The sequence below is a fragment of the Microcaecilia unicolor genome, chromosome 2 (assembly GCF_901765095.1).
Source record: "Microcaecilia unicolor chromosome 2, aMicUni1.1, whole genome shotgun sequence".
NCBI classification, from domain to species: Eukaryota; Metazoa; Chordata; class Amphibia; order Gymnophiona; family Siphonopidae; genus Microcaecilia; species Microcaecilia unicolor.
This window is the reverse complement of record NC_044032.1, coordinates 313,306,915-313,330,856: the sequence shown is the minus strand read 5'-3', so window position 1 is coordinate 313,330,856 and position 23,942 is coordinate 313,306,915. Positions and strand designations below refer to the sequence as shown.

Sequence of the window (23,942 nt, the reverse complement as noted above, 5' to 3'; positions counted from 1 at the left end):
TAGTGGAATTAGAAAAGGTGCACAGAAGGGCGACAAAAGTGAGACGGGGATGGGACGACTTCCTTATGAGGAAAGGCTAAAGCGGCTAGGGCTGTTCAGCTTGGAGAAAAGGGTGGCTGAGGGGGAGATATGATAGATGTCTTATAAATAATAAGTGGAGTTGAACAGGTAAGGTAAGCGTCTGTTTACACTTTCCAAAAATACTAGGATTAGGGGTGCATGGGCGATGAAGGCTACAGAGTAGTAAAATTTAAAACGAATCGAGAACCTTTTCTTCATTCAATGTGTAATTAAAACTCTGGAATTTGTTGCCGGAGAATGTGGTAAGGCGGTTAGCTTAGGAAAGTTTTAAAAAGGTTTGGATGGCTTCCTAAAGGAAACGTCCACTATTTCTGGGATAAGCAGTATAAAATGTTTTGCAGCAGATGAATCCAGGATCCTTCCAGATTTGTTATCGTCGTGTTTATCCTTTACTGGTGTGTTTGTTCCTCTTTTGCCTCAAAAAAAAAAAAAAAGAAAAGAAAACTCAGACACAGTACTAAAGGGAAACAAAACGTTTAGACATCTTTGATTTTCCCAGATTTGGCAGTCTGCTGTTTTTTATGGTTCAGTGTTGACTGCTGTAATTCTTCATTGGTGAGGAAGTTTTTCGATTTAGTGCCGGATTCTGCTTTGTGATGTGACATATACTGACTGATGGAGGGGCTGGTCGTCCAGTATTACTCACCTCAGTTTGTAATCTCTATCTCCACCTGCTGGTAAATGGACACATCCCTCCAGTTACTGGATTCATGTGTTGCAGCTAAAGGAAAGAAAATTATCAGGTAAGACATAATTTACCATGGTGGGCGACATCCTCCTCCTCCTCTATCACTTAAGCCTGATTGAAGTCTATGAACCATGTGGTTCTCCTTGTCCCACATGTTTCCAGTATGTCAGTCAGGCTTGAGTGTTGAGAAGGAAGTAGCTTCTTGTGCAGCCACTTTCCTTCGCTAATAAGCAAAGTAGACTTTGGGGTTAGGCAAAATATATGAAAGTTTGTCCTGTGGGTAGGGGTTTTATAGGAGAGGGGGTTACCTTGGGGTGTAGGGAAAGAGGCTAAGTTCTCTGGGTGAAAAGTTGAAGACTGGGTGATACCTGTGTGCCTTGAGGAAAGGCTGGGTTGTGAACTTGTGGTTGAGTACTTTGGAGGGGGATGTCATAGATTTGATATACTGCCTTTCTGTGGTATAACCAAAGTGGTTTACATACATACAGGTTCTTTAGATGGGTAGCTTTAATTGGAATGTTAGGTACTCTCTGTTGTGGAGACTTTTATTTATTGTATTGATGCAGCTATGATTAAGATCATATTGGATAAGTAGGATCTTCTGACTATTGCACATTCTTTAATTTTGATTTGCATTGAGTATTGTAACTCATTGTACCACAGTACTTCTGGTCTTCAGCTGAAATGATTGCAACTGCTGATAAATACTGCCACTAAAGTGATTCTTAAGAAAAAGAAGGGTTGATCACATTACTCTTTTGAATTTGCTCCATTGTTACCAGTGACCCAGAGGGTCCAGTTTAAAATCCTGTCCAGCGTTTAAGGTTCCTAAGAATTTATTGGTGTCCTAAAACCTGCTTGTCTGTTTTGGTCTTGGCAAGCCGGAGCATTTGGTGCCTGCATGCCCAAGTATTCAGTGGTTACTAAATGGTGGGTGTTCTGTTGCAATACACCTATATTTATTTATTTATTTCATTTGTATCCCACATTTTCCCAGGCTCAATGTGGCTTACAATACATCATGGATAGTGGAAACATATAAAAACAGGCATTTAGTATTACAGAAGAATCTTGGATAACATGATAATGATAAAGCATGATAGTAGTATTACAAGCAAATATTATAGACAATTCTGAATATATGTGGAGGAGGTGTCATTTGTTGATCTTTGTGGTATGCCTTGTTGAAGAGATGGGACTTCAGTAGTTTACGGAAGCTAGTTAGGTCATAGATCGTTTTCAAGTTGCGCGGTAGTGCGTTCCAGAATTGTGTGCTCATGTAGGGAGAAGGTTGACGCATGCGTTAGTTGTACTTTAGACCTTTGCAATTGGGGAGTGAAGATTAAGGAATGTGCGGGATGATTTTTTAGCATTCCTGGATGGTAAATCTATTAGGTCTGACATGTAGGCTGGGGTGTCTCCGTGAATGATTTTGTGAACTAGAGTACATATTTGAAACGTGATGCGTTCTTTAAGAGGAGCCAGTGTAGCTTTCTCGTAGGGGGTTACACTTTATTCCATATCATCATGCTGATCAATCCATAGACTGTGGGTTGTGTCCATCTACCAGCAGGTGGAGATAGAGAGCAATCCTTTGCCTCCCTATATGTGGTCATGTGCTGCCGAAACTCCTCATTATGTTCTCTATCTCAGCAGGTGGTGGTCACACACAGCAGCAGCTCTGGCTAGGCCTCCAAGCCTAATTTTAGGTTTTGTTGAGTGCCTGGGGTTGAGGGCTCTTCTTGAGCAAGTGCAAACCTGGTGGCGCCAGGTCCCTCCTTGTCTCTCCCCCCTCCCGCTGGCTCCGTTAAAAAAAAAAAAAAAAAAAATTTGGACGTCCTTAAGGGCGTTTATTTCGACGTTTATTTAAACGTTATTGCAGCTACTCACTGGGACACCAGGTCGTTACAGCTCGGAGCAAGAAGCAGGTAATTTTTACCTTTTTATAGCGGGCAGGGGGTTCCCCGATTGATCTCTGCGTGGCCTATGGCGTCGGAGGGCGCGAAGAATCGCTCCCCGGACCGCGTGTGCGCTTCTAGCGGGGATGCGGGGGTTTTAAATTCTGACTCACCCTTGTTGGGTGTCAGTTTGGAGGCCGTCAGTGTCCCCGGGTCTTCCTCCAGCGCGGCGGTTTTTCCCGCCATAAACGCCCATCCCCCGCTGCTCGCCTCCACCATCTTGGCCGGCCACTCTGCTCGGACGGCTTCTTCTTGGGCCGCCCTTGAGCTGGGAGACGTTCATGCATGGCCGCCCTTGATTTGGGCGACGGCAAAAAAGCGGCTAAAGTTAAGCGCCGTTCTTTCCCGCGCGGCTCCTTCGCGGAGTGTCGCGCCGGACAGCCATCTTGGATGCGCAGCATGTTGCTCCCCCGCTCTTGCGAGCGCCGGTTGGAGGTGCGTCTAGGGCTGTGGCCCAGGCTGCTGAATTGCACAGTTTGGGGGGTTTCTCCCCCGAGTTTATTTTGGCTGCTGCATCAGGCCTTCCTTATGCAGAACGCTGCCCCTTCTCCCTTGTCCGATAAAGGGGTTGAGGCCCCCGGAGTAAACGCCCTCGGGTGGATGCCCAGCCTTAGAGGACGCTGTTTCCTCTGATGTAGATGAGGGCAGTGTATCTGAGTTCTCCCAACGGTCCTTTGGGGATTCCTTGAGGAGATGGATTCCCGCTCGGATGGAGCGGATGACCCCTCTGCAGCACGGATCTTTCGCTCAGAGGATTTGCCCACCTGTTAATGCAGGCCATGAGCATTTTGAAGATTTCCTCTCCGGAGGACGTCTCTCCCTCAGCCCCTGTTGGCTTCCGCCATTATGCTGGGGACGAAGCGCCCGCCTAGAAACCTTCCACGTGCATGATGCCATGCACACCTTAATTTCGGCTCAATGGGATGTCCCGGAAGCGAGCCTCAAAGTGGCTAGGGCTTGTCCCGCCTCTATCCTTTGCCTGAAAGTGAACGTGAGGCCTTTATTTGGCCTACCGTGGATTCTTTAATCACTGCGTGACTAAGAAAACGGCGTTGCCGGTGGAAGGTGGCACGGCACTAAAGGACGCCCAAGACAGAAGATTGGAAGCGGCTTTAAGGTCGTCCTTCGAGGCGGCTGCCTTAAGTTTGCAGGCCTCAGTTTGCAGCTCCTATGTGGCCAGGGCGTGCCTGACGATGGTGCAGCGGGCTTCCCCCCTCGGATCCTTCCCTTGAGGGCTGAGTGGCCGGCCCTGGAATCGGGCTTGGCTTATTTGGCAGACTTACTGTATGATGTCTTGAGAGCCTCGGCTAAGGCATGGCTCAGACAGTCTCTGCGCGGCGCTGGCTTTGGCTGAATCATTGGTCTGCGGACCACGCCTCTAAGTCCCGCCTGGCTAAGTTGCCCTTTAAAGGCAAGCTGCTCTTTGGGGGTCGAGCTGGACAAAATCGTGACCGATCTCGGCACGTCTAAGGGCAAGAGGTTATCAGAGGTCAGGGCTCGGGCCAGTGCTTGCCCCCGGTATCTCCAGAGGACGGTTTCAGGAAGCCCGTCGTAACCCCGGCCCGGGCAGTCGGGCTCCTCTGCCCCCTCTTCCTTCAAAAGGAACTTCTCCCCCAAGCAGCATGCCTTTCGCAGAGACCGCCGTCCCGGAGGTACGCCCTCCGTCCTCCCCCAGGGTCTCGTACCCAATGACGGGGTCCTGGTCCATGGCCCAGTGCAGATTGGAGGACGCCTGTCCTCGTTTCTGGGCGAGTGGACCAGAGTAACTTCAGAACGCTTGGGTGCTGGAAGTCATCAGAGACGGCTACAAGTTAGAGTTCTGCCGACCTTAAGAGACGGTTTGTACTCTCTCCCTGCAAGTCTCCGGTCAAAGCTGTGGCAGTGCAGCAGACCTTGGACAACCTGATACGCCTGGGTGCGGTCGTTCCGGTGCCAGAAAAATCAGATTGGCAAGGGTCGTTACTCCATTTACGTTTGTGTACCAAAGAAGGAGGTTCTGTCCGGCCTATCCTCGACCTCAAAGGGGTCAATCGGGCCTTGAAAGTGCGGCACTTTCGCATGGAGACTCTCCGCTCTGTTATAGCGGCAGTGAAGGCAGGAGAGTTCTTGGCTTCCTTGGACATCAAGGAAGCGTACCTGCATATTCCCATCTGGCCTCCTCATCAACGCTTTCTGCGTTTTGCCGTCCTGGGCCGACACTTTCCAGTTCAGAGCCCTCCCTTTCGGGTTGGCTACTGCTGCTCCGCGGACCTTCTCCAAAGTAATGGTGGGCATCGCGGCCTTCCTGCGAAAGGAAGGAGTACAAGTCCATCCTTATCTGGACGACTGGTTGATCCGAGCCCCCTCTTATGCAGAGTGCGGCAAAGCTGTGGACCGGGTGGGTTGCTCTTTTGAGCTCCCTGGGGTGGATCATCAACTGGGAGAAGAGCCAGCTGCGCCCGACTCAGTCCCTGGAGTATCTGGGAGTTCGATTCGACACCCAAGTGTGCAGAGTGGTTCCTGCCAGACAATCGGATTGTCAAACTTCGGGCTCAGGTGGACCAGTTCCTAGTAGCCTCTCCTCTTCGGGCTTGGGACTATGTGCAGCTGTTGGGCTCTATGACGGCCACGATGGAAGTAGTGCCTTGGGCCAGGGCTCATATGAGACCACTACACTCTCTCTGCTGCAGCGCTGGACTCCGATGTTGGAGGATTATGCTGTGCGACTTCCCTTGGACCCAGCAGTGCGCAAGGCGCTGAGCTGGGGATGCAGACAGACAAGTTGTCTGCAGGAATGCCTCTGGTGACCCCGAGTGGATTGTCGTCACGACGGACGCCTCTTTGTCGGGCTGGGGAGCCCACTGCTTGGGAAGGACAGCGCAGGGGCTCTGGTCTCCTGCAGAGGCAAAGTGGTCTATCAACCTCCTGGAACTCAGAGCCATTCGGTTGGCGCTTTTGGAGTTCATCCCGGTACTGGCGTTGAAGCCAGTACGGGTCCTGTCGATAATGCCACGGCTGTGGCCTATGTCAACCGCCAGGGAGGTACCAAGAGCGCCCCTCTAGCCAAGGAGGCCATGAATCTATGCCAGTGGGTGGAAGCGAACCTGGAACAGCTGTCAGCGGCCCACATTGCCGGAGTCATGAATGTCAAGGCGGACTTTCTCAGTCGCCATACCTTGGAGCCCGGAGAGTGGCAGCTATCTGCTCAGTGTTCTTGGACATCACGAAGCGCTGGGGCCAGCCGAGCCTAGAACTGATGGCGTCATCGGCCAATTGCCAAGTGCCGCGCTTTTTCAGCAGAGGACGGGACCCCTCGATCTCTGGGAGTAGATGCTCTTCTCCAACAGTGGCCGACACAGGAGCTTCTCTATGTGTTTCCCGCCCTGGCCCATGTTGGGCAGGGTGCTAGACCGGGTGGCAAAGCATCCGGGCCGGATAATCCTGGTGGGTCTGGACTGGCCCAGACGTCCCTGGTATGCGGACTTGATCAGGCTCTCAGTCGACGATCCTCTGCGGCTGCCAGTGGAGCAGGGCCTGTTAAATCAGGGTCCCGTGGTGATGGAGGATCCCTCCCCCTTTGGTCTTACGGCCTGGCTATTGAGCGGCAGCGTCTGAGAAAGAAGGGCTTCTCAGACAAGGTCATCGCCACTATGCTGAGAGCGAGGAGCGCTCATACTTCTACTGCTTACGCCAGGGTTTGGCGTACCTTTGCAGCGTGGTGTGAAGCAGGCTCACTTCTCCCTTCACTGCTCCAATTTCTTCAGTGTTGGTGTTCCTGCAAGAAGGTCTGGAGAAAGGCCTGTCGCTCAGGTCCCTTAAAGTCCAGGTAGCGGCTCTGGCTTGCTTCAGGGGCCGCCTGAAGGGTGCTTCCCCTGGCTTCGCAGCCAGATGTGGTGCGTTTTTCTCAAGGGAGTTAATCACCTGCGCCCTCCTCTGCACTCAGTGGTGCCTGCGTGGAATCTCAACCTGTACTAAGAGCCTTGCAGAAGCCGCCTTTTGGAACCCTTGTCGAGGGCATCTCTGAAAGACCTGACGTTGAAAGCAGTCTTTTTGGTGGCTATCACTTCAGCCAGAAGAGTTTCCGAGCTCCAGGCACTCTCATGTCGAGAGGCCTTTTCCTGCAGTTCACTGAGGCAGGAGTGTCTATTCGCACAGTGCCTTCCTTCCCTGCCCAAGATTGTTTCTCGCTTCCATGTGAATCAGCAGCTCTGTCTCCCTTCCTTCCGTAGGGAGGACTACCCAGAGGAATACTCTGCTCTCAAATATCTGGATGTGAGAAGAGTCATCATCAGATACTTGGAAGGGACCAATGATTTCCGGAAATCGGATCATCTGTTTGTCCTGTTTGCAGGTCCTCGTAAGGGTCTGCAGGCTTCTAAGCCTACAGTGGCAAGATGGGTCAAGGAAGCCATTGCAGCGGCTTATGTGGCCGCGGGGAAGGTGCCGCCTATCCAGCTGAAGGCTCACTCCACTAGAGCTCAGGCGGCCTCGATGGCAGAGGCCGGGTCCGTCTCCTTGGAAGAGATTTGCAAGGCGGCAACTTGGGCATCGGCCCATACTTCTCCAGGCATTACCGCTTGGCTGTGGCTGCTCGGGCCGAGGCCCGGTTTGGAGCTTCAGTGTTGCGGTCAGGGATTTCAATGTCCCGCCCTGGGTGAGTACTGCTTCGGTACATCCCACCAGTCTATGGATTGATCAGCATGATGATATGGAAGGTAAAATTATGTATCATACCTGATAATTTTCTTTCCATTAATCATAGCTGATCAATCCATAGTCCCTCCCAGATATCTGTATTGTTTATATTCTGGTTGCATTTCAGGTTCAAGTTTAGTCTTCAGTTCCTGTTCAGGAGGACTTCGTGTTCAAGTTTTTCAATGGATTCTTCAAGAGTTGAGACGAATTTGTGTTACAGTGAGCTGCTGCATTCCTCTCTCCTCCGTTTTACGGGGCTGGATTGAGACATAAATTCTGCCGGCGCTCCCTCCCGCTTCGTGCGCTGTAGGGCAGCTTTGTACCCCTCCCGCTTCGGCGGTGTTAGGGTCAGTCAGCTCCTCCCGCGGTTGCGGTTGCAGGATAAGCCAGATCCCCCCGCATCGGCGGGGTGGTGTCCCCCCCCCGCTCCGCGGGGATGAGCTGGACGGATTCCCCTCCCCCACTTGTGTGGGGATGAGCTGGGTTATTCCCCTCCCCCGTTTCGGCGGTGGTGAGCTGGGCAGAGTGTCCCTTTGTGGGTGTAATTCTCTAAGTGCTGAGTCCTGCGGATGGAGCTTGGATATCGACATACTGAGGAGTTTCCGGCAGCACATGACCACATATAGGGAGGCAAAAGGATTGCTCTCTATCTCCACCTGCTGGTAGATGGACACAACCCACCAGTCTATGGATTGATCACTGTGATTAATGGAAAGAAAATTATCAGGTATGATACATAATTTTACCATATTTTGTTTTACCGAATATGAGTCTAGCTGCAGTGTTCTGTGCTGTCTGAGGTTCTTGATTATTTTCTCTTTGCAGCCAGCGTATAGTGCGTTGCAGTAGTCTAAATGACTGAGTGCCGTTGATTGTACCAGGTTTCGGAAGACGTTCCTTGGAAGAAAGTTCTTATTCGTGTAATTTCCACATTGAGTGGAACATCTTCTTGGTAGTGTTTTTCGCGTGATTCTCAAGTGTTAGGTGTCTGTCAATGGTAACTCCAAGAATTTTTAGGGTCTCCGAAATTGGAAGATTCAGTTTGGTGTGTTAATGGTGTTGTGGTTGTGTTGAGAGGTAAGTATTAGGCATTGGGTTTTTTCTGCATTGAGTTTCAGCTGAAATGCACCCGCCCATGTGTGCATGATGTGTAGGCTTTGATTAATGTCTTTGGAAATTTCCTTTAAATCTTGTTTGAATGGGATGTAGAATCGTTACGTCATCTGCGTATATGTATGGGTTGAGGTTTTGGTTTGATAGTAAGCTGGCCAAGGGTATCATCCTTAAGTTGAATAAGGTCAGTGAGGGGGGGGGGGGGGGATCCTTGTGGAACTCCGCATTCAGGTGTCCATGTGGCTGATGTAGTCGAATTAGATGTCACTTGGTAAGATCGTGTGGTTAGGAACCTTGAACCAATTGAGAACGTTGCCTCCAATTCCGAAGTACTCGAGGATATGTAGTAGTATTCCATGATCAACCATGTCGAAGGCGCTAGACATGTCAAATTGTAGAAGTAGTATATTCTTGCCAGTTGCAATCATTTGTTTGAATTTATTCATGAGAGTGACTAGTACTGTTTCAGTACTGTGGTTAGACCGAATCCTGATTGGGAGTCATGTAGTATTGAGCATTTGTTTAAATAGTTTGTGAGTTGTTTGGTCACCATCCCTTCCATTAATTTGGTTATTAAGGGAATGTTTGAAAGCCTGGCTTTTTGGCAAAAATTAATTTTTTTCAACTAGGCTAGATTATGTTGTGTATGTGCGTTTTTAATTGATTGCATTTATTGCGATCTGCTTTAGGATTTGTGGTTTGTAGGCAGAATATAAAGTTTTTGAAATGGGCTGGTAAATGCGGTCAATAAACCCCAGTCTAAAAGACCCATCTTTAAGGTATTGAAATATCTTTTATATCCCACAAAATACTGAAAGGAAATATGATGGTTCATAATTTCTTTAGATAAAAAGGATGAATCTGAGGATAAAGGATATTCTTGAGTTTAAATGTTAACGGAGAAGAACAAAGAAGTAGATAATACTTGTTGTTATGTTGTGAGCTCTTGATGGTATCTGTATCAAAAATCAAGAAATTAAACTTCAAAAGGGGAGGGAGAGAGAGAGGTGATCCTTGCCGCATATCAGAGTCTGACTTAGCTTTTACATTATTTTTTAATACAGAATAACTAACTTGTTTTAGAAAATCCTGAAACCAGGTATCAGAAGTACCAGCATAGGCAAGATTTCGCAAGCAAGATGGAATGATCCATGGTGTCAAATGCCTCTGAGATATGAAACTGAATCAACAGATATTGAACGCCATGACCCGAAGAATTCCCGATCTAGTTAACAGACCAAGAAGTAGTGACTTAGTACTGTGATTATTTCTAAACCTAAACTGGGAATCCATGGAGTAATGAAAATACGTCCACACAGCAAATCAGTCTAGTTCCAACAATAGCTTCTATCAGTTTAGCAAACAGAGTTATACTAGCATTTGGTCTAAAACTAGAAGGAATGGGCATATCCAGATATTAGACTTCGGAATTGGTGTAAGTGCTATCTGTCCCAGCTCATTGGGTAAACGACCTATTTGCAAAATTAGTATTAACTAAAGTAGTTATGTATAACAATATTAAAAGAAGCTAAAGCCCCACTGCAGTTATCTTCTTGATTTACAAAAATCTATCCTTTTTCTTCTTCAAAACCTTTGTTTCTGAGGTGTCGATGGAGGGAGGGTTGTCAGTGTGTTGGTTTTAATAAAGCACTAGACAAATTTTTCTTTGTTTGTAGCCAAAAACTGTGTCAACTATATCTGTAGCAACACCGTCAACAATTGCTACTTCTTCATCAAGTGTAGCCACTGTCACTTCTACTACAACAGCAGCATCTCCCAGCCCTGTTTCTACTCCAACTCCTGCTTCTCCCATTCCGACATCCGCTGCAGCTCCTTCTGAGCCTCCAGCTACTTGTGCTCCTAAAGAAGAGAAACCATCTGAAAAGCCTGATGAAGACTCGGACACTGTTACATCAGCATCAACTGAAAACAAAGAACCCAGCAACAGGTGAAATATATTTGTAAACTTTATTGAAATTATACACCATATTCCTGTTTCCTTCTTTATTCTGTGTAAGGTGGAAATGAGAGAGGTGTGATGTTGTTTACTTTAAGTGTAAAGCATACAGGGGTTGGAAAGTTGGGAAAATAATTTTTATCTTACAACATCTGTGTTTCTGTTCAGATTCCATTATCATTCTAGGTGATACCTAATCAAGGTAGGTATCTTCTTCACCCCTTTATACAAGTTAGCCCTGTATTTTTTGAGACCAAGAAGGATATTTTGTTGTTTGCTATCTGAAGGCAGCCCAGGCTGGAAAAAGAATCTAAACTGTTCTAGAGTGATGACCTGCACATGTGTGGGGTTTCCCTTTATTGGGCAGGGATATCTTATTTCTTTTTCTGGGGACCCTGGAGGTTTTATCTCATTTGGGTCAAAAGTGAGGAATTTTTTCAGTGATTTAAATAAATGTTGAATTCTTTGCTCCTTTTTCCCTTTTAGAAGACCCCAATTTTTGTATTGCTTTTTTTTTTCTTGGTGCAGCTGTGCATCAAGTAGCATCAGACAATTTATTTTTAAATATTGAGTTATTTCATTTTATTACAGCGTGTTTTTCAGCATATGACTGAGGAACAGAAGACTCCCGGTAACTTCAACAAATGTATGTGGTGTGGCAGAATGTTTTCTGTCACGGGCTCACATAAATTGTCTGTTCATTAGCATATGCAGCAGATGAACCCAAGAACTGGTGGGTTGTGTCCATCTACCAGCAGGGGGAGATAGAGATTACAAAGCTGAAGGCAGTGATACCAGACGGCCAGCTCCTCTTTCACCTCAGTACATCTCTATCTCCAGCAGGTGTAGACTATTCTTCAGCAGCTCCTGGATTTGTCTGTTTGGGATACTCCTGGGTCCTGTGGGCCAGTTTAGTTTAGGGGGTGTCTGGCTGGTGGTGCCAACTTGGGGGCATACTCAGTCTTCTGGGTCCCTGCTTCACCCTTCCCCCCCTTGCCTGCCAGTCTTTAGAGCTCTAGCCTTCCTCACCAGTAAAAAAAAAAAAAAAAAAAACACCAAAAACACGAGAGCTCCTTTGCCTTCATTCAGTGTTTAAACCCCCCCACAAAAAAAAAAAAACCCCCAGAAGAAAGAAGATTTCTTACAGGACTGGGCAGTAGAGAGTTTCCCTATCTTTGTACTGTGCTTTGTCTGTGTGCTGGTTAGGTAGTAGGCTGCTGCGTCAGTGGGACACTGTTTCTCCTCCGGAGACACCATCTGTTCGGTGAGCCCCTGCCTTTCTCTTTTTGGCGAGGAGGTACCGTGCTTTAGTGTGGGTGATGCTGGCGTTGAAAGCGGTTCCTTCTCCGGTAGCAGATGCTCCGCAGCGGGACTTTGTGTGGTGGTGTGTTTGAACACTGGGGAGAGAAGTTCCCTTCCCCGAGCAGCCTTTTCTTGCGCTAAAATGGCGGGAACGTGTGCCTTTTTGCCGCACAGCCCTCTCTTTTCTCCTGATACCTGCTCTGAATCCTTTCCCGCCATGCGGCCTTCATGTGGACGGGGAGGGGTGCTTCTCCTAAAGGACCTTGTGTTCCATTAGAGACTGCTGGTACAGGGGGTTCCCCTTTATTTTCCTCCAGCCTTTGGTTTCTTTTACCAGAACCACTGTTGAGTCAGAAACTGTTTGCATGTAGCTGGGGCAGTGGCATAGATTCATCTCAAACTGCCCCATTATTAAAGGGGATCCAAGGGAAGAACAGAACTACTTTAAGCTGTTTCTATATCTTCTGAGCAGGATCTCCTCTGCTCTGAGTCCCTTAATTTGAACCTTTTTTCTTAAGAGAGCTTGGCCTCAGTAGCCCTTTTCGTGATTGGGGGAGTTTTTATGCCCATCTCGGGCACATGGGTTCTAGATACCTAAGTTTCCAGAAGGAATCTGATGGTCCTGTGATGCGCCTTTGTTTTTTTTTCGGGATGCACGTCATCCACTCTGGGGGCTTCTCTGGGGCAGGGGGCTTCTGACCTCCCCCAGCTCATTCTGCTGCTTTGTATGCCTATATGTTGCAGAAGTCTGGTAGGGGAACTGTTAGTTCCTTTTTAGTTCAGCCTTTGGAGTTTTCTGGTTTTTTCCCTTTCTGTCTCCTCTGATGGACCCTGCCCCAAAGAGACAATGTTTTCTCTCCAGCCCATTAGTAGGGTACATTGTTCCCCTGTCTTCCTCTATCTGATGGAGTATTTTTAGGGCAGTCCCTTTCTGCACAAAGGCAGCAAGAATCACCTGAGCTGGAAAGTCATGTTTGCCTAAGTGGGTACATTGATAGTGTTATAAACGGCCCCCAGAGAACTTATACAAAAAGAACTTATGAAACCAGATTTGGTGAAACAAGTCTTAATTTATTATTTCAAAATACACCCTTGCAAGAATGGGTGCCCCTGAGAGCAAACACCATCCTTAATGTTTACAGGTTATATACCCGTTCTTTTGGTTACATTAAGTATCTGCCCCTAAGTTTCTTATTGGATATTGATCACATTTACCAACCCCCAATATATTGCTAATTATCATATGACAGTCTTCTGAAAATTTTCCATTGCCCAAGCAGCTTAGCCTCTATCCATTGTTAGTTCTGCTTGGTTTGCATTTTCTTACCTTCAAACCTTTATGTGAGAGCTTTGCATAGTTTAGCACGTGACATGTTTCACCTTCCCCCTTTGTCCACAGTTTTACAGCTTCATGGTCTCATGCTTAGATACATTGTTATTTCAGCTCTTTGGGCTTCTTACCCCCCTCTCTCTTCCTGTCTCAGCACTTTCATCACTTTGCACACACTGCTTTAAACAGAGTTCCTTTTGTTAATGATTTTAGAAAGCTATAATATGTTGATTTCTGTTAGAGAGGGCCTACAGAAGTATAGTTATACTTTCATCCCTAAAGAGTTCCTTTCTACCAGGGCATAAGCTATTGTTTTTGCAATTATGTTAAATGAAAAAGCAATATGTTTACACATTTCTCACAATAGCAATAGGCATCACTGTCTGTGGTGAGTTTAGGTTTTCTTTTAGTTACCCGCGTTGGCTAAGGCTGTTCCTGGTGTGGGAAACAGTGAACAGCATCGGAGCAGGCCTCTGAAAGGGCCTATTTTGTATGTAGTATTTTTACTTACAGATATTTTTGTCCCCTTAGTTTTTCTCTGAGGGCAATTGCTTGAACAGCTTGGAAGTTTCCCCTCCTTCCTTTGTGAAACTCTTTTATACTGGCAGTTCAGGTATTGCCTGTGAGCACATCACCCTGAGTGCGCCTCATCTCTGATCTTGGAAGCTCAACAGAGTTGGGCCTGGCTGGTTTCTGCTTATGTTTCCTTGTTTTTTCTGCACCTTTACAAGGAAGTTTCTAGGCTTAGTGTCTTTTTGGCTCCACACTTCTGTGGGAACTGTTACATATTGTTATTTTCTGGGGCTTTGGTCTCCATGATAACCATGGAACCTGAGTGCTATCATGGGGGCATTTTCTCCAGGTGCAGTAGTTTCAGCAAAATAGCTTTATTTTTTGGAAGATGGTTGGCTTTCAGCCTGAAGGTCACAGGTTTAAGGCTGGTTTATGCATCATATTAGAAGCTGTGGCCCTTGGCTCCTTTTCTATGGGGCATATTTTACTTCCCTCTCTCATATTGCTTGCCTTGATAAGCAGTTTTTGCATAGCTGGGACAGTTTACGCTATGCTACAGTGCAAAGGTTAGCTGTGGTGGTTTCCCACAGCAGCAGTGCTCTTCTAGTTTTACAGAGCTGCCAAGGGGTCCCCATTTTTGAGAGGGAGATTTTAGTACATGCCCCCCAGCCCCCACCCCTTTGCATTGGCTCCACCCACTGTACATGGCTCCGCTCCCTGGCACACCTCAAACCCACAGCCATTTCAGAAAATATTTTATTTAATAGCCTAAAACCCTTTTCAATTAGCTTTCAGAGGCCAAAATCTCCTGCCTCGGGTCAGTATAATGCTGTTATGGCATCCTCGCCTGACCTGAGAAAGGATGTGTTGTTCTCTGAAAGCTAATGAAAAATGTATCAGTGAAAGTATCACCTTATTTTCTATTTTGTGTTTTGTTTGCATTTATTAAACTTATTAACACAGCTACCACATTATTATTTTTTGTTTGTTTTTTTTGTTACATTTGTACCCCACACTTTCCCACTCATGGCAGGCTCAATGCGGCTTACATGGAGCAGTGGAGGGTTATGTGACTTGCCCAGAGTCACAAGGAGCTGCCTGTGCTGGGAATTGAACTCACTTCCTCAGTTCCCCAGGACCAAAGTCCACCACCCTAACCACTAGGTTACTCCTCCACTCCACATTACTTTATCCTAAATTAAAAATAAAATTATTTTCTTTACCTTTGTTGTCTGGCCAATCTACTTTTTCTAATTGCGTTGCTCCCAGTCTCTTGATTCTTCTTTCTTTCATCTTCTCTCTCTTGCCATGGTTTCCTGTTCATTTGTCATTTTTCTCTCCTTTTTCTTTGTTTTCTTCAATATTTTTCTGCCTCTCTCTGTCTAGATTTAATTCATTCTTACTATCCATTCCTTAATTTCGTTCTTTTTACTTCATCTACCTATGGCTTTTCATCTTTTCCTCACCCTTGTTCTCCCCATGCCCCTTCCTCTTATTCTCAAGTCTTTCACTACTCTGTCCTCTCCCCCTTTCCATCCAGTAACTCCCCTCTCTCCCTATCCTTCCAGTGTCTTCCCTCTTTCTTTCTGTATCCTTTCATCCAGCGTCTTCCCTCTTTCTCTCCCCATCCTTCCACCCATCTGCCCTCTCTCCTAATCCTTCCATCTAGTGTTTATTTTATTTTTCTTACATTTGTACTCCGTGCTTTCCCACTCATAGCAGGTTCAATGCGGCTTACATATTTATATACAGGTACTTATTTGTACCTGGAGGGTTAGGTGACTTGCTCAGAGTCACAAGGAGCTGCCTGTGCCTGCAGTGGGAATCGAACCCAGTTCCCCAGAACCAAAGTCCACCACTCTAACCACTAGGCCACTCCTCACCCTCTCCTTCTATCTAGTGTCCTCCCTATTCTCTACCCTTTTCTGTTCTGTGTCCCCTCTCTCTCTCTCTCTCTCTCTCTCTCTCTCTCTCTCTCTCTCTCTCTCTCTCTCTCTCTCCTCTCTCTCTCTCTCCCTCCACAACCTTCCAGTCTCTCCCCTTTATCTCTGCATCCTTTCATTCTTCTCCCCTCTTTATCTCCCCATCCTTCCATCCGGTTTCCCTCTTTCTGTCCTCATCCTTCCATCCTTCTCCCCCCTCTCCCGTTCCTTCCATCCAGTGTCTCTCTTTCTATCCCCTTCTTTCCATCCAGTGTCTCTCTCTAACCTTTTCCATTCATCATACCCCTCCCCTCCCCATCCTTCAGTTCTCTCCTGTTTCTCTCCCTACCCTTCCTTCCAGCGTCTTCTTTCTTTCTGCTCTCAGCCAGGATCCCCCCCCCTTTTCGCCCCATCCTTATCTTCAGCAGCTTCTCTTTCTCCATGTCCCCTGCTTCTCTCCCCATCTTCGCTCTCTGTGAATTCTACCTCCCTCCCGCTCTCCCTTCCACCAGATATTCGTTTCCTGGCCACTGCTGCTTTCTCCTGTTGAGCAACAGCGGCTGCGACAAAAAAAAAAAAAAAGCGTGGGGCCACAGCAGCCTTCAGGCATGGGACTGTCGACTCTGCAGCCGCTACTCTCTCTTTCTCTGGAGCGGAGCAGGAAGTCGATGTCAACTTCCTGCTCCTCCAGGGGCTGAGAGAGGAGTGGCTGCAGAGCCGACAGCCCATGCCTGAAGGCTGCTGCGGCCCTGCACTTGTCTTTTATTTTTTGGTCACGGCTGCTGCTGCTGAACAGGAGAAGCAGGAGTGGCCAGGAAATGAATACCGGGTGGAAGGTGGAGCTGCTGACGGTATCTCAGCGGGAAACTTTCCTGCTTTGGCGGGAGTTCGGAGATGACCCACCAAAGCAGGAGTCTACCGCTGAATGTGGGAGACTTGGCAGGTCTGGTTTTACTCTCTGACACTGATCAAACTATTGCATACCAGCTTCAGCTTCCACGGTATCTGTGGCACCTCTAGCTAGCTGTTTGTTGCAGTGTCTCTAAGGCTTTTATTGCACTTTTTCTTTATACTGGACAGCTAGCTATATTCAGAGCTACTTCAATTTAGTATTCTTCCCTGCACTTCTCCCTTAGGAAGCATTTCTTCTGTTTCCTGTTTCACCCCCTCACCTGTGGTTTCTCTGTTTGGCCGTTCTGGGCCCTCATGTTCAGTTCCAGGCTTTGCGTTTTGACATGGCTATAACTCCATTCACCTTTTCCTAGGTTTGGGAGTTTTGCGGCATTCTTCGCAAGGACAACATCAGAGTGCACCTCGCTCTGGACGAGATCCAAGAGTCTTATCTTCCCAGGTCTTCTCGGAATCCTTGGGCTGGGTGGTCATCCTTCAAATGAGCCACCTCGTCCCATTCCAGACAGCTCTGGTACGATTTTTTTCTTGACCAAGGACTAGAGGATCTAAGTTCAGACTTGGGTGCTCTGCCTGCTCAGGGCGCTGAGTCCTCTGGCCTGGCTATGCATTCATGTCTTGGGCTCTGTGGCGGACACTTTGAAGGTAGTGCCGTGGGCAGTGCTCATAGGCGACATCTACAGCTCTTGCTTCTCGACGGGTGGTCTCCTGTGTTCCAGGAGTGTCAGCAGTGTCTTCCGTGTCTGTTCTCGGTACAGCTGCGCATGAACTGGTGGCTCCACAATTCCTCCCTGTGGAAGGGATGCCTTGGCGCCTCTGCAGTGGATGGTGGTGGTCACAGATGCGAGTCTCTCAGGGCTTTGGATGGCACAGGGGACGTGTAGCTGATCTGCCGCCTGGACCTGCTTTTGGTGCTGTTCATCTTTCACTTCAGGACACATTGCGGGCTAGGCGGTGCTTGTACCATCGGAGAAGATGAGTCGATGGCTGCTTCTTCGACAGAGTGGGACTCTGAGTCAGACGGTGGCCATCAGGGCATGTCACCCCCATGTAGTGGGCAGAGGACCTCGTGTTCCGTTTCTACGCGGCCCACTTTGCGGGATTTTCTTATGGTGAGTTCTCTTTTCTGCCGTATTCTGGTCTTGGCAGAATGGTTATTCTGCACCAGTGCTTCTCTAGTTTGGCCTCAGGTAGAGAGCTCCGGAGGTAGATCTGATTGCATCCCAGCTGGACGTCCAGATGCCTTCCTTCTGTCATCAGAGAGCGATTTGGCAGGGCTGTTGTTAAATTGCTTCCTTAGCCGGAGGACGTTCTTTGATAGTGTTTCCTCCGTGGCTGAGTTTATTTTGGATCGCTCGCCACCAGGGTTGAGTCTAGTAGCTCTGGATTAACCACAGTGACCTTTGTATGCGGATATGGTTCGGCTCCTGGTGGCATCTTCATTTTCGATCCCGCTTGACTCCGGGCTCTTCCTTCTGGGTCCGTTTTTGGATGGATGATCCCTCTCGCTTTGGTTTTACGGCCTGGATTTTTGAGAGGTCAGCTCTGAGGAACAAGAGTTCTTTGGATGCACTCGTTACTTTTCTGTTACAATCTTGTTTGTGGTCCATGGTCTACTTCAACCGCATATTCTCGGGTGTTGAGGATTTTTGAGGCTGGTTGCGGCCCACACTTGGTCTTCATTGCTGGCATCTGTTCCTCAGCGATTGAGTTCTTTCTGCAGGTTGGGTTGCAGAAGGGCCTGGCCTTGCACTAGGAGGTGGTGCATTTCTTGCAGAGTGCTTTGCTCCTCTGCTGCTGCGACCTTGTTCACCCTGAAACCTCGTTCGTATTCTCAGAGTCTAGTTTGGGGCTCCTTGTGTACCGAGCATTGCTTCGAACTCCATTTGTTCCTTTGCAGAATGCTTCGCTTAGGAATTTAGAAGCAGTGTTCTTGGTCGCCAGTTCTTCGACACGCAGAGTGTCTGAATTTTTAGTGCAGCCACGCCAATCTGTTTTTTTCTGCAATTTGCAGAGTCTGGAGTGACCTTGCTTTCGGTTCCTTTCCTTTCCGGTTGTGGTTTGGCTTTTCTTTTTCAGCCTCTTTTTCGTCCCTCCTTTCAGGAGGGGGATTTTCATGCGGAGTACACGGTGCTTCGTCGTCTTAGTGTTCAGAGGGTTCTCTGGTATTCGCAGATGTTGCATGTTTTTCAGCGTTTGGATCTTCTCTTCGTCTTTGTTGCTGGTTCTTGCCGTGGGACGGCAGCATCTGGTCTGATATGATTTTTTTTCTCTTTGGATTGCAGATACTTTGTGGATTTTTTGGAAAGGTTGCGTCCCACCAGTGACATTGCAGGCTCGTTTCCCAAGATTGCTATCTACCTCTTGGGTGGGTGTGCTTGCACTATTCAGATGCTGCCTTTGCAGTGGTGGTTCTGACTCGGGGAGTGACTTCCCCCCACCGTACTTAGGGATTGCTTTGGTACATCCCACCAGTTCTTGGATTCATTTGCTGCATATGCTAAGGAAGGTAAAATTATGCCTTATCTGCTGATAATTTTCTTTCCTTTAGTAGCAGCAGATGAATCCAGGATCCCACCCTTTGTCAGCCGTGCTTGTTTTGCCTGTCTGTTCTTGTCCTGGTCTTTAGTCTCTCTTCCCCCCCCCCCCCCCCCCCCCCCCAAAAAAAAAAAAAATAATAACAGAGACCAGGAAAGAAAACAGGATCCACTGAAGAGGAAGGCTTCCTGGTTTCTTGTCTGATTCTACGTGGTGATGAGACATGTACTGAGGTGAAGGAGGAGCTGGCCGTCTGGGATCACTGCCTTCAGCTTTGTAATCTCTATCTCCACCTGCTGGTAGATGGACACAACCCACCAGTTTTTGGATTCTTCTGCTGCTATTAAAGGAAAGAAAATTATCAGCAGGTAAGGCATAATTTTACCTTGCTCTTGGCCTTAAATATGACATTCCTAACTGTGCCATCTGTCGGAAGATTCATCTAAGGGTCTATGTAGAATCAAAAGGGCTTTTTTGCTCTTTATCACCACAAAGTGCAGCCCAGATGCATCAGAGGCATTGACCCCTCAGGACCTTAGAGCTGTACTGGATGTGGGAATGCATCCACATGGAAGAAACATTGTTCTTCCTTGAGATTGAGGATTGATAGATGTCATTGTGACTATTGCCAGCCTGACCTAATGCCAAGTGAAGTCATGCAGTAAGAACTGGTATTGGTTTTCATTGGTGCATGATGCTGGAAGCAGTGATCTCTTTGGGTGACAGGAGAATTGAATCAGGGAAGAGCTATATACGTAATCTACTTAGATTTCAGCAAAGCTTTTGACACGGTTCCCCACAGGAGGCTCTTAAATAAACTGGACGGGCTGAAGATAGGACCCGACGTGGTGAACTGGATTAGGAACTGGTTGACGGGCAGACGCCAGAGGGTGGTGGTGAATGGAATTCACTCGGATGAGGGAAAGGTGAGTAGTGGAGTGCCTCAGGGATCGATGCTGGGGCCAATTCTGTTCAATATATTTGTGAGTGACATTGCCGAAGGGTTAGAAGATAATGTTTGCCTATTTGCGGATGATACAAAGATCTGTAACAGAGTGGACACCCCGGAGGGAGTGGAAAACATGAAAAAAGATCTGAGGAAGCTAGAAGAATGGTCTACGGTTTGGCAATTAAAATTCAATGCGAAGAAACGCAAAGTGATGCATTTAGGGAATAGAAATCTACGGGAGACGTATGTGTTAGGCAGTGAGAGTCTGATAGGTGCGGACGGGGAGAGGGATCTTGGGGTGATAGTATCTGAGGATCTGAAGGCGACGAAACAGTGTGACAAGGCGGTGGCAGTAGCTAGAAGGTTGTTAGGCTGTATAGAGAGAGGTGTGACCAGCAGAAGTAAGGGGGTGTTGATGCCCCTGTATAAGTCGTTGGTGAGGCCCCACCTGGAGTATTGTGTTCAGTTTCGGAGGCCGTATCTGGCTAAGGATGTAAAAAGAATTGAAGTGGTGCAAAGAAAAGCTGCGAGAATGGTATGGGATTTGCGTTACAAGACGTATGAGGAGAGACTTGCGGACCTAAACATGTATACTCTGGAGGAAAGGAGAAACAGGGGTGATATGATACAGACGTTCAAATATTTGAAAGGTATTAATCTGCAAACGAACCTTTTCCGGAGATGCGAAGGCGGTAGAACGCGAGGACATGAAATGAGATTGAAGGGGGGCAGCCTCAAGAAAAATGTCGAAGTATTTTTTCACCGAGAGAGTAGTGGATGCTTGGAATGCCCTCCCGCGGGAGGTGGTGGAAATGAAAACGGTAACGGAATTCAAACATGCATGGGATAAACATAAAGGAATCCTGTTCAGAAGGAATGGATCCTCAGGAGCTTAGCCGAGATTGGGTGGCAGAGCTGGTGGTGGGAGGCGGGGATAGTACTGAGCAGACTTAGATGGTTTGTGCCAGAGCCGGTGGTTGGGAGGCAGGGATAGTGCTGGGCAGACTTATACGGTCTGTGCCCTGAAGAGGACAGGTACAAATCAAAGTAGGGTGTACACAAAAAGTATCACATACGAGTTTATCTTGTTGGGCAGACTGGATGGACCGTGCAGGTCTTTTTCTGCCATCATCTACTATGTTACCTCCTAAACTTCTCTGCAGGGAAAATAGCTTTTTGTCATATGGGGGAATGTAAAAACCTTCAAAGTCAAAACATTCAAAGGTTCAGTGGTCTAGCCAAGCACATACTGTCTAATACTGTCACATACTGTCTAATACTCCTCAAAATGCACCACTTGTTCCTCTGATCACATCCCCACCAACTTAACACCATCTCTCCTACTATCACCCCCTCCATCTGTCATATCTTCAACCTCTCACTCTCCACTGCAACTGTCCCTGACACCTTCAAGAATGCCGTAGTCACGCCACTCCTCAAAAAACCATCACTAGACCCTACCTGTCCCTCCAACTACCGCCCCATCTCCCTCCTACCCTTCCTCTCCAAGATACTTGAGCGCGCAGTCCACAGCTGCTGCCTTGATTTTCTCTCCTCTCATGCCATCCTCGATCCGCTTCAATCCGGTTTTCGCCCTCTTCACTCGACAGAAACAGCACTCTCTAAAGTCTGTAATTACCTGTTCCTTGCCAAATCCAGAGGCCACTACTCCATCCTCATCCTCCTGGATCTATCCGCCGCTTTTGACACTGTCAATCATGACTTACTTCTTGCCACACTGTCCTCATTTGGGTTCCAGGGCTCTGTCCTCTCCTGGTTCTCCTCCTATCTCTCCCACCGCACCTTCAAAGTTCACTCTCATGGATCTTCCTCCACCCCCATCCCCTTATCTGTTGGTGTTCCCCAGGGATTGGTCCTTGGACCCCTTCTCTTCTCAATCTACACCTCTTCCCTGGGCTCCCTGATCTCATCTCATGGTTTCTCTATGCTGATGACACCCAACTGTATCTCTCCACACCAGACATCACCGCGGAGATCCAGGCAAAGGTATCGGCCTGCTTAGCCGACATTGCTGCCTGGATGTCCAACCGCCACCTGAAACTGAACATGTCCAAGACCGAGCTTATCGTCTTTCCACCAAAACCCACTTCTCCTCTTCCTCCACTTTCTATCTCAGTTGATAACACCCTCATCCTCCCCGTCTCATCTGCCCGCAACCTCGGAGTCATCTTTGACTCCTCTCTCTCCTTCTCTGCGCATATCCAGCAGATAGCCAAGACCTGACGCTTCTTCCTCTTTAACATCAGCAAAATTCGCCCTTTCCTCTCTGAACACACCACCCGAACTCTCGTCCATGCTCTCATTACCTCTCGCCTGGACTACTGCAACTTACTCCTCACCGGCCTCCCACTTAGCCATCTATCCCCCCTTCAATCTGTTCAGAACTCTGCTGCACGTCTCATATTCCGCCAGAACCGATATACTCATATCACCCCTCTCCTCAGGTCACTTCACTGGCTTCCGATCAGATACCGCATTCAATTCAAGCTTCTCCTTCTTACCTACAAATGCACTCAGTCTGCTGCTCCTCACTATCTTTCTACCCTCATCTCCCCTTACGTTCCCGCCCGTAACCTCCGTTCACAGGATAAATCCCTCCTCTCAGTACCCTTCTCCACCACCGTCAACTCCAGGCTCCGCTCATTCTGCCTCGCCTCACCCTATGCTTGGAGCAACCTTCCTGAACCCTTACGCCAAGCCCCCTCCCTGCCCGTCTTCAAGTCTTTGCTTAAAGCCCACCTCTTCAATGCTGCGTTCGGCACCTAACCCTTACTGTTCAGTGAATCCAGACTGCCCCAATTTGACTGCCCCTATCGGACCGACCGTTCACTTGTCTATTAGATTGTAAGCTCTTTGAGCAGGGACTGTCTCTCTTTGTTAAATTGTAAAGCGCTGCGTAACCCTAGTAGCGCTCTAGAAATGTTTAGTAGTAGTAATTAGGTAGCAGATTACATCTTTCACTGATTCCCAGGCAGGTCGGTATGTATGTTAATATAAAATGTTCAATTATGTTGAAAACAGCAGTTGTAAATACCACCCATAGTTATTTTCTTTCAGCGGTTGCCAGTTCCTGAAAATACATATTGGGTTCAGTGGGACTGGGGTAGTGATAAAAGCCTTGATTTTATTTGAACGTTGCCTTTGTTAACCACATTCACAAACAAAATCTCTGTATTATAAATGTGGTCTACAGTTCTGAAACTAGATTACAATTTTGGTCTGTCCATGAATTATATTTCTTCTAGTCCATTCATCCCAGCAACACTCATATAGCTGTGAGGAAAAGACTATTCTCCGAGGACAAGCAGGCTGCTTGTTCTCACTGATGGGTGACGTCCACGGCAGCCCCTCCAATCGGAAACTTCACTAGCAAAGTCCTTTGCTAGCCCTCGCGCGCACCGCGCATGCGCGGCCGTCTTCCCGCCCGAAACCGGCTCGAGCCGGCCAGTCTTCTTTTGTCCGCACTCGGTACGGTCGTGTTTTCGCCGTGTCGAGCCCCGGAAAGTCGACCTCGCGCGTCCAATTTGTTTGAACGTGTTTTTTCCTTCGGGAAAGCTTTGTCCTAGTCGGGAAGTGCTCCGCAAACCCCCCGCCGGGTTTCGTGTAAATCCTCCCCGTACTTCCAGCTTTTTTGCCCCGGTAAGTTTTCTTTCGGCGTCGGGGTAGGCCTTTTTTCGGCCTCGGTCGAGATTTTTTCTCCCTCTAAATTTGGTGCTTCGAATTTCGCCATTTCGGCTTTTGATTTCGCCGGCGTGATTTTTCCGCCCATGACATCGAAGCCTTCCAGCGGCTTCAAGAAGTGCACCCAGTGCGCCCGGGTTATCTCGCTCACTGATCGACACTCGTCGTGTCTTCAGTGTCTGGGGGCCGAGCACCGCCCTCAGAACTGCAGTCTGTGTTCCCTGCTTCAAAGGCGGACTCAGGTAGCGAGACTAGCCCAGTGGAACGTGTTGTTCTCGGGCTCTTCGTCGGCATCGGCACCGGGAT

General features: G+C 48.0%; 1 protein-coding gene across 2 annotated transcripts in view; it reads left to right on the top strand.

Moving 5' to 3' along the window:
• Nucleotides 1-23,942, top strand: part of RAD23B (RAD23 homolog B, nucleotide excision repair protein) — a 340,024-nt gene that overhangs the window by 96,725 nt on the left and 219,357 nt on the right. For both annotated transcript variants that reach the window (XM_030194313.1, XM_030194314.1), the window contains exon 4: nucleotides 10,191-10,462. In XM_030194313.1, coding sequence (XP_030050173.1) covers nucleotides 10,191-10,462 — 272 coding nt within the window. The remainder of the gene's footprint in view (nucleotides 1-10,190; nucleotides 10,463-23,942) is intronic.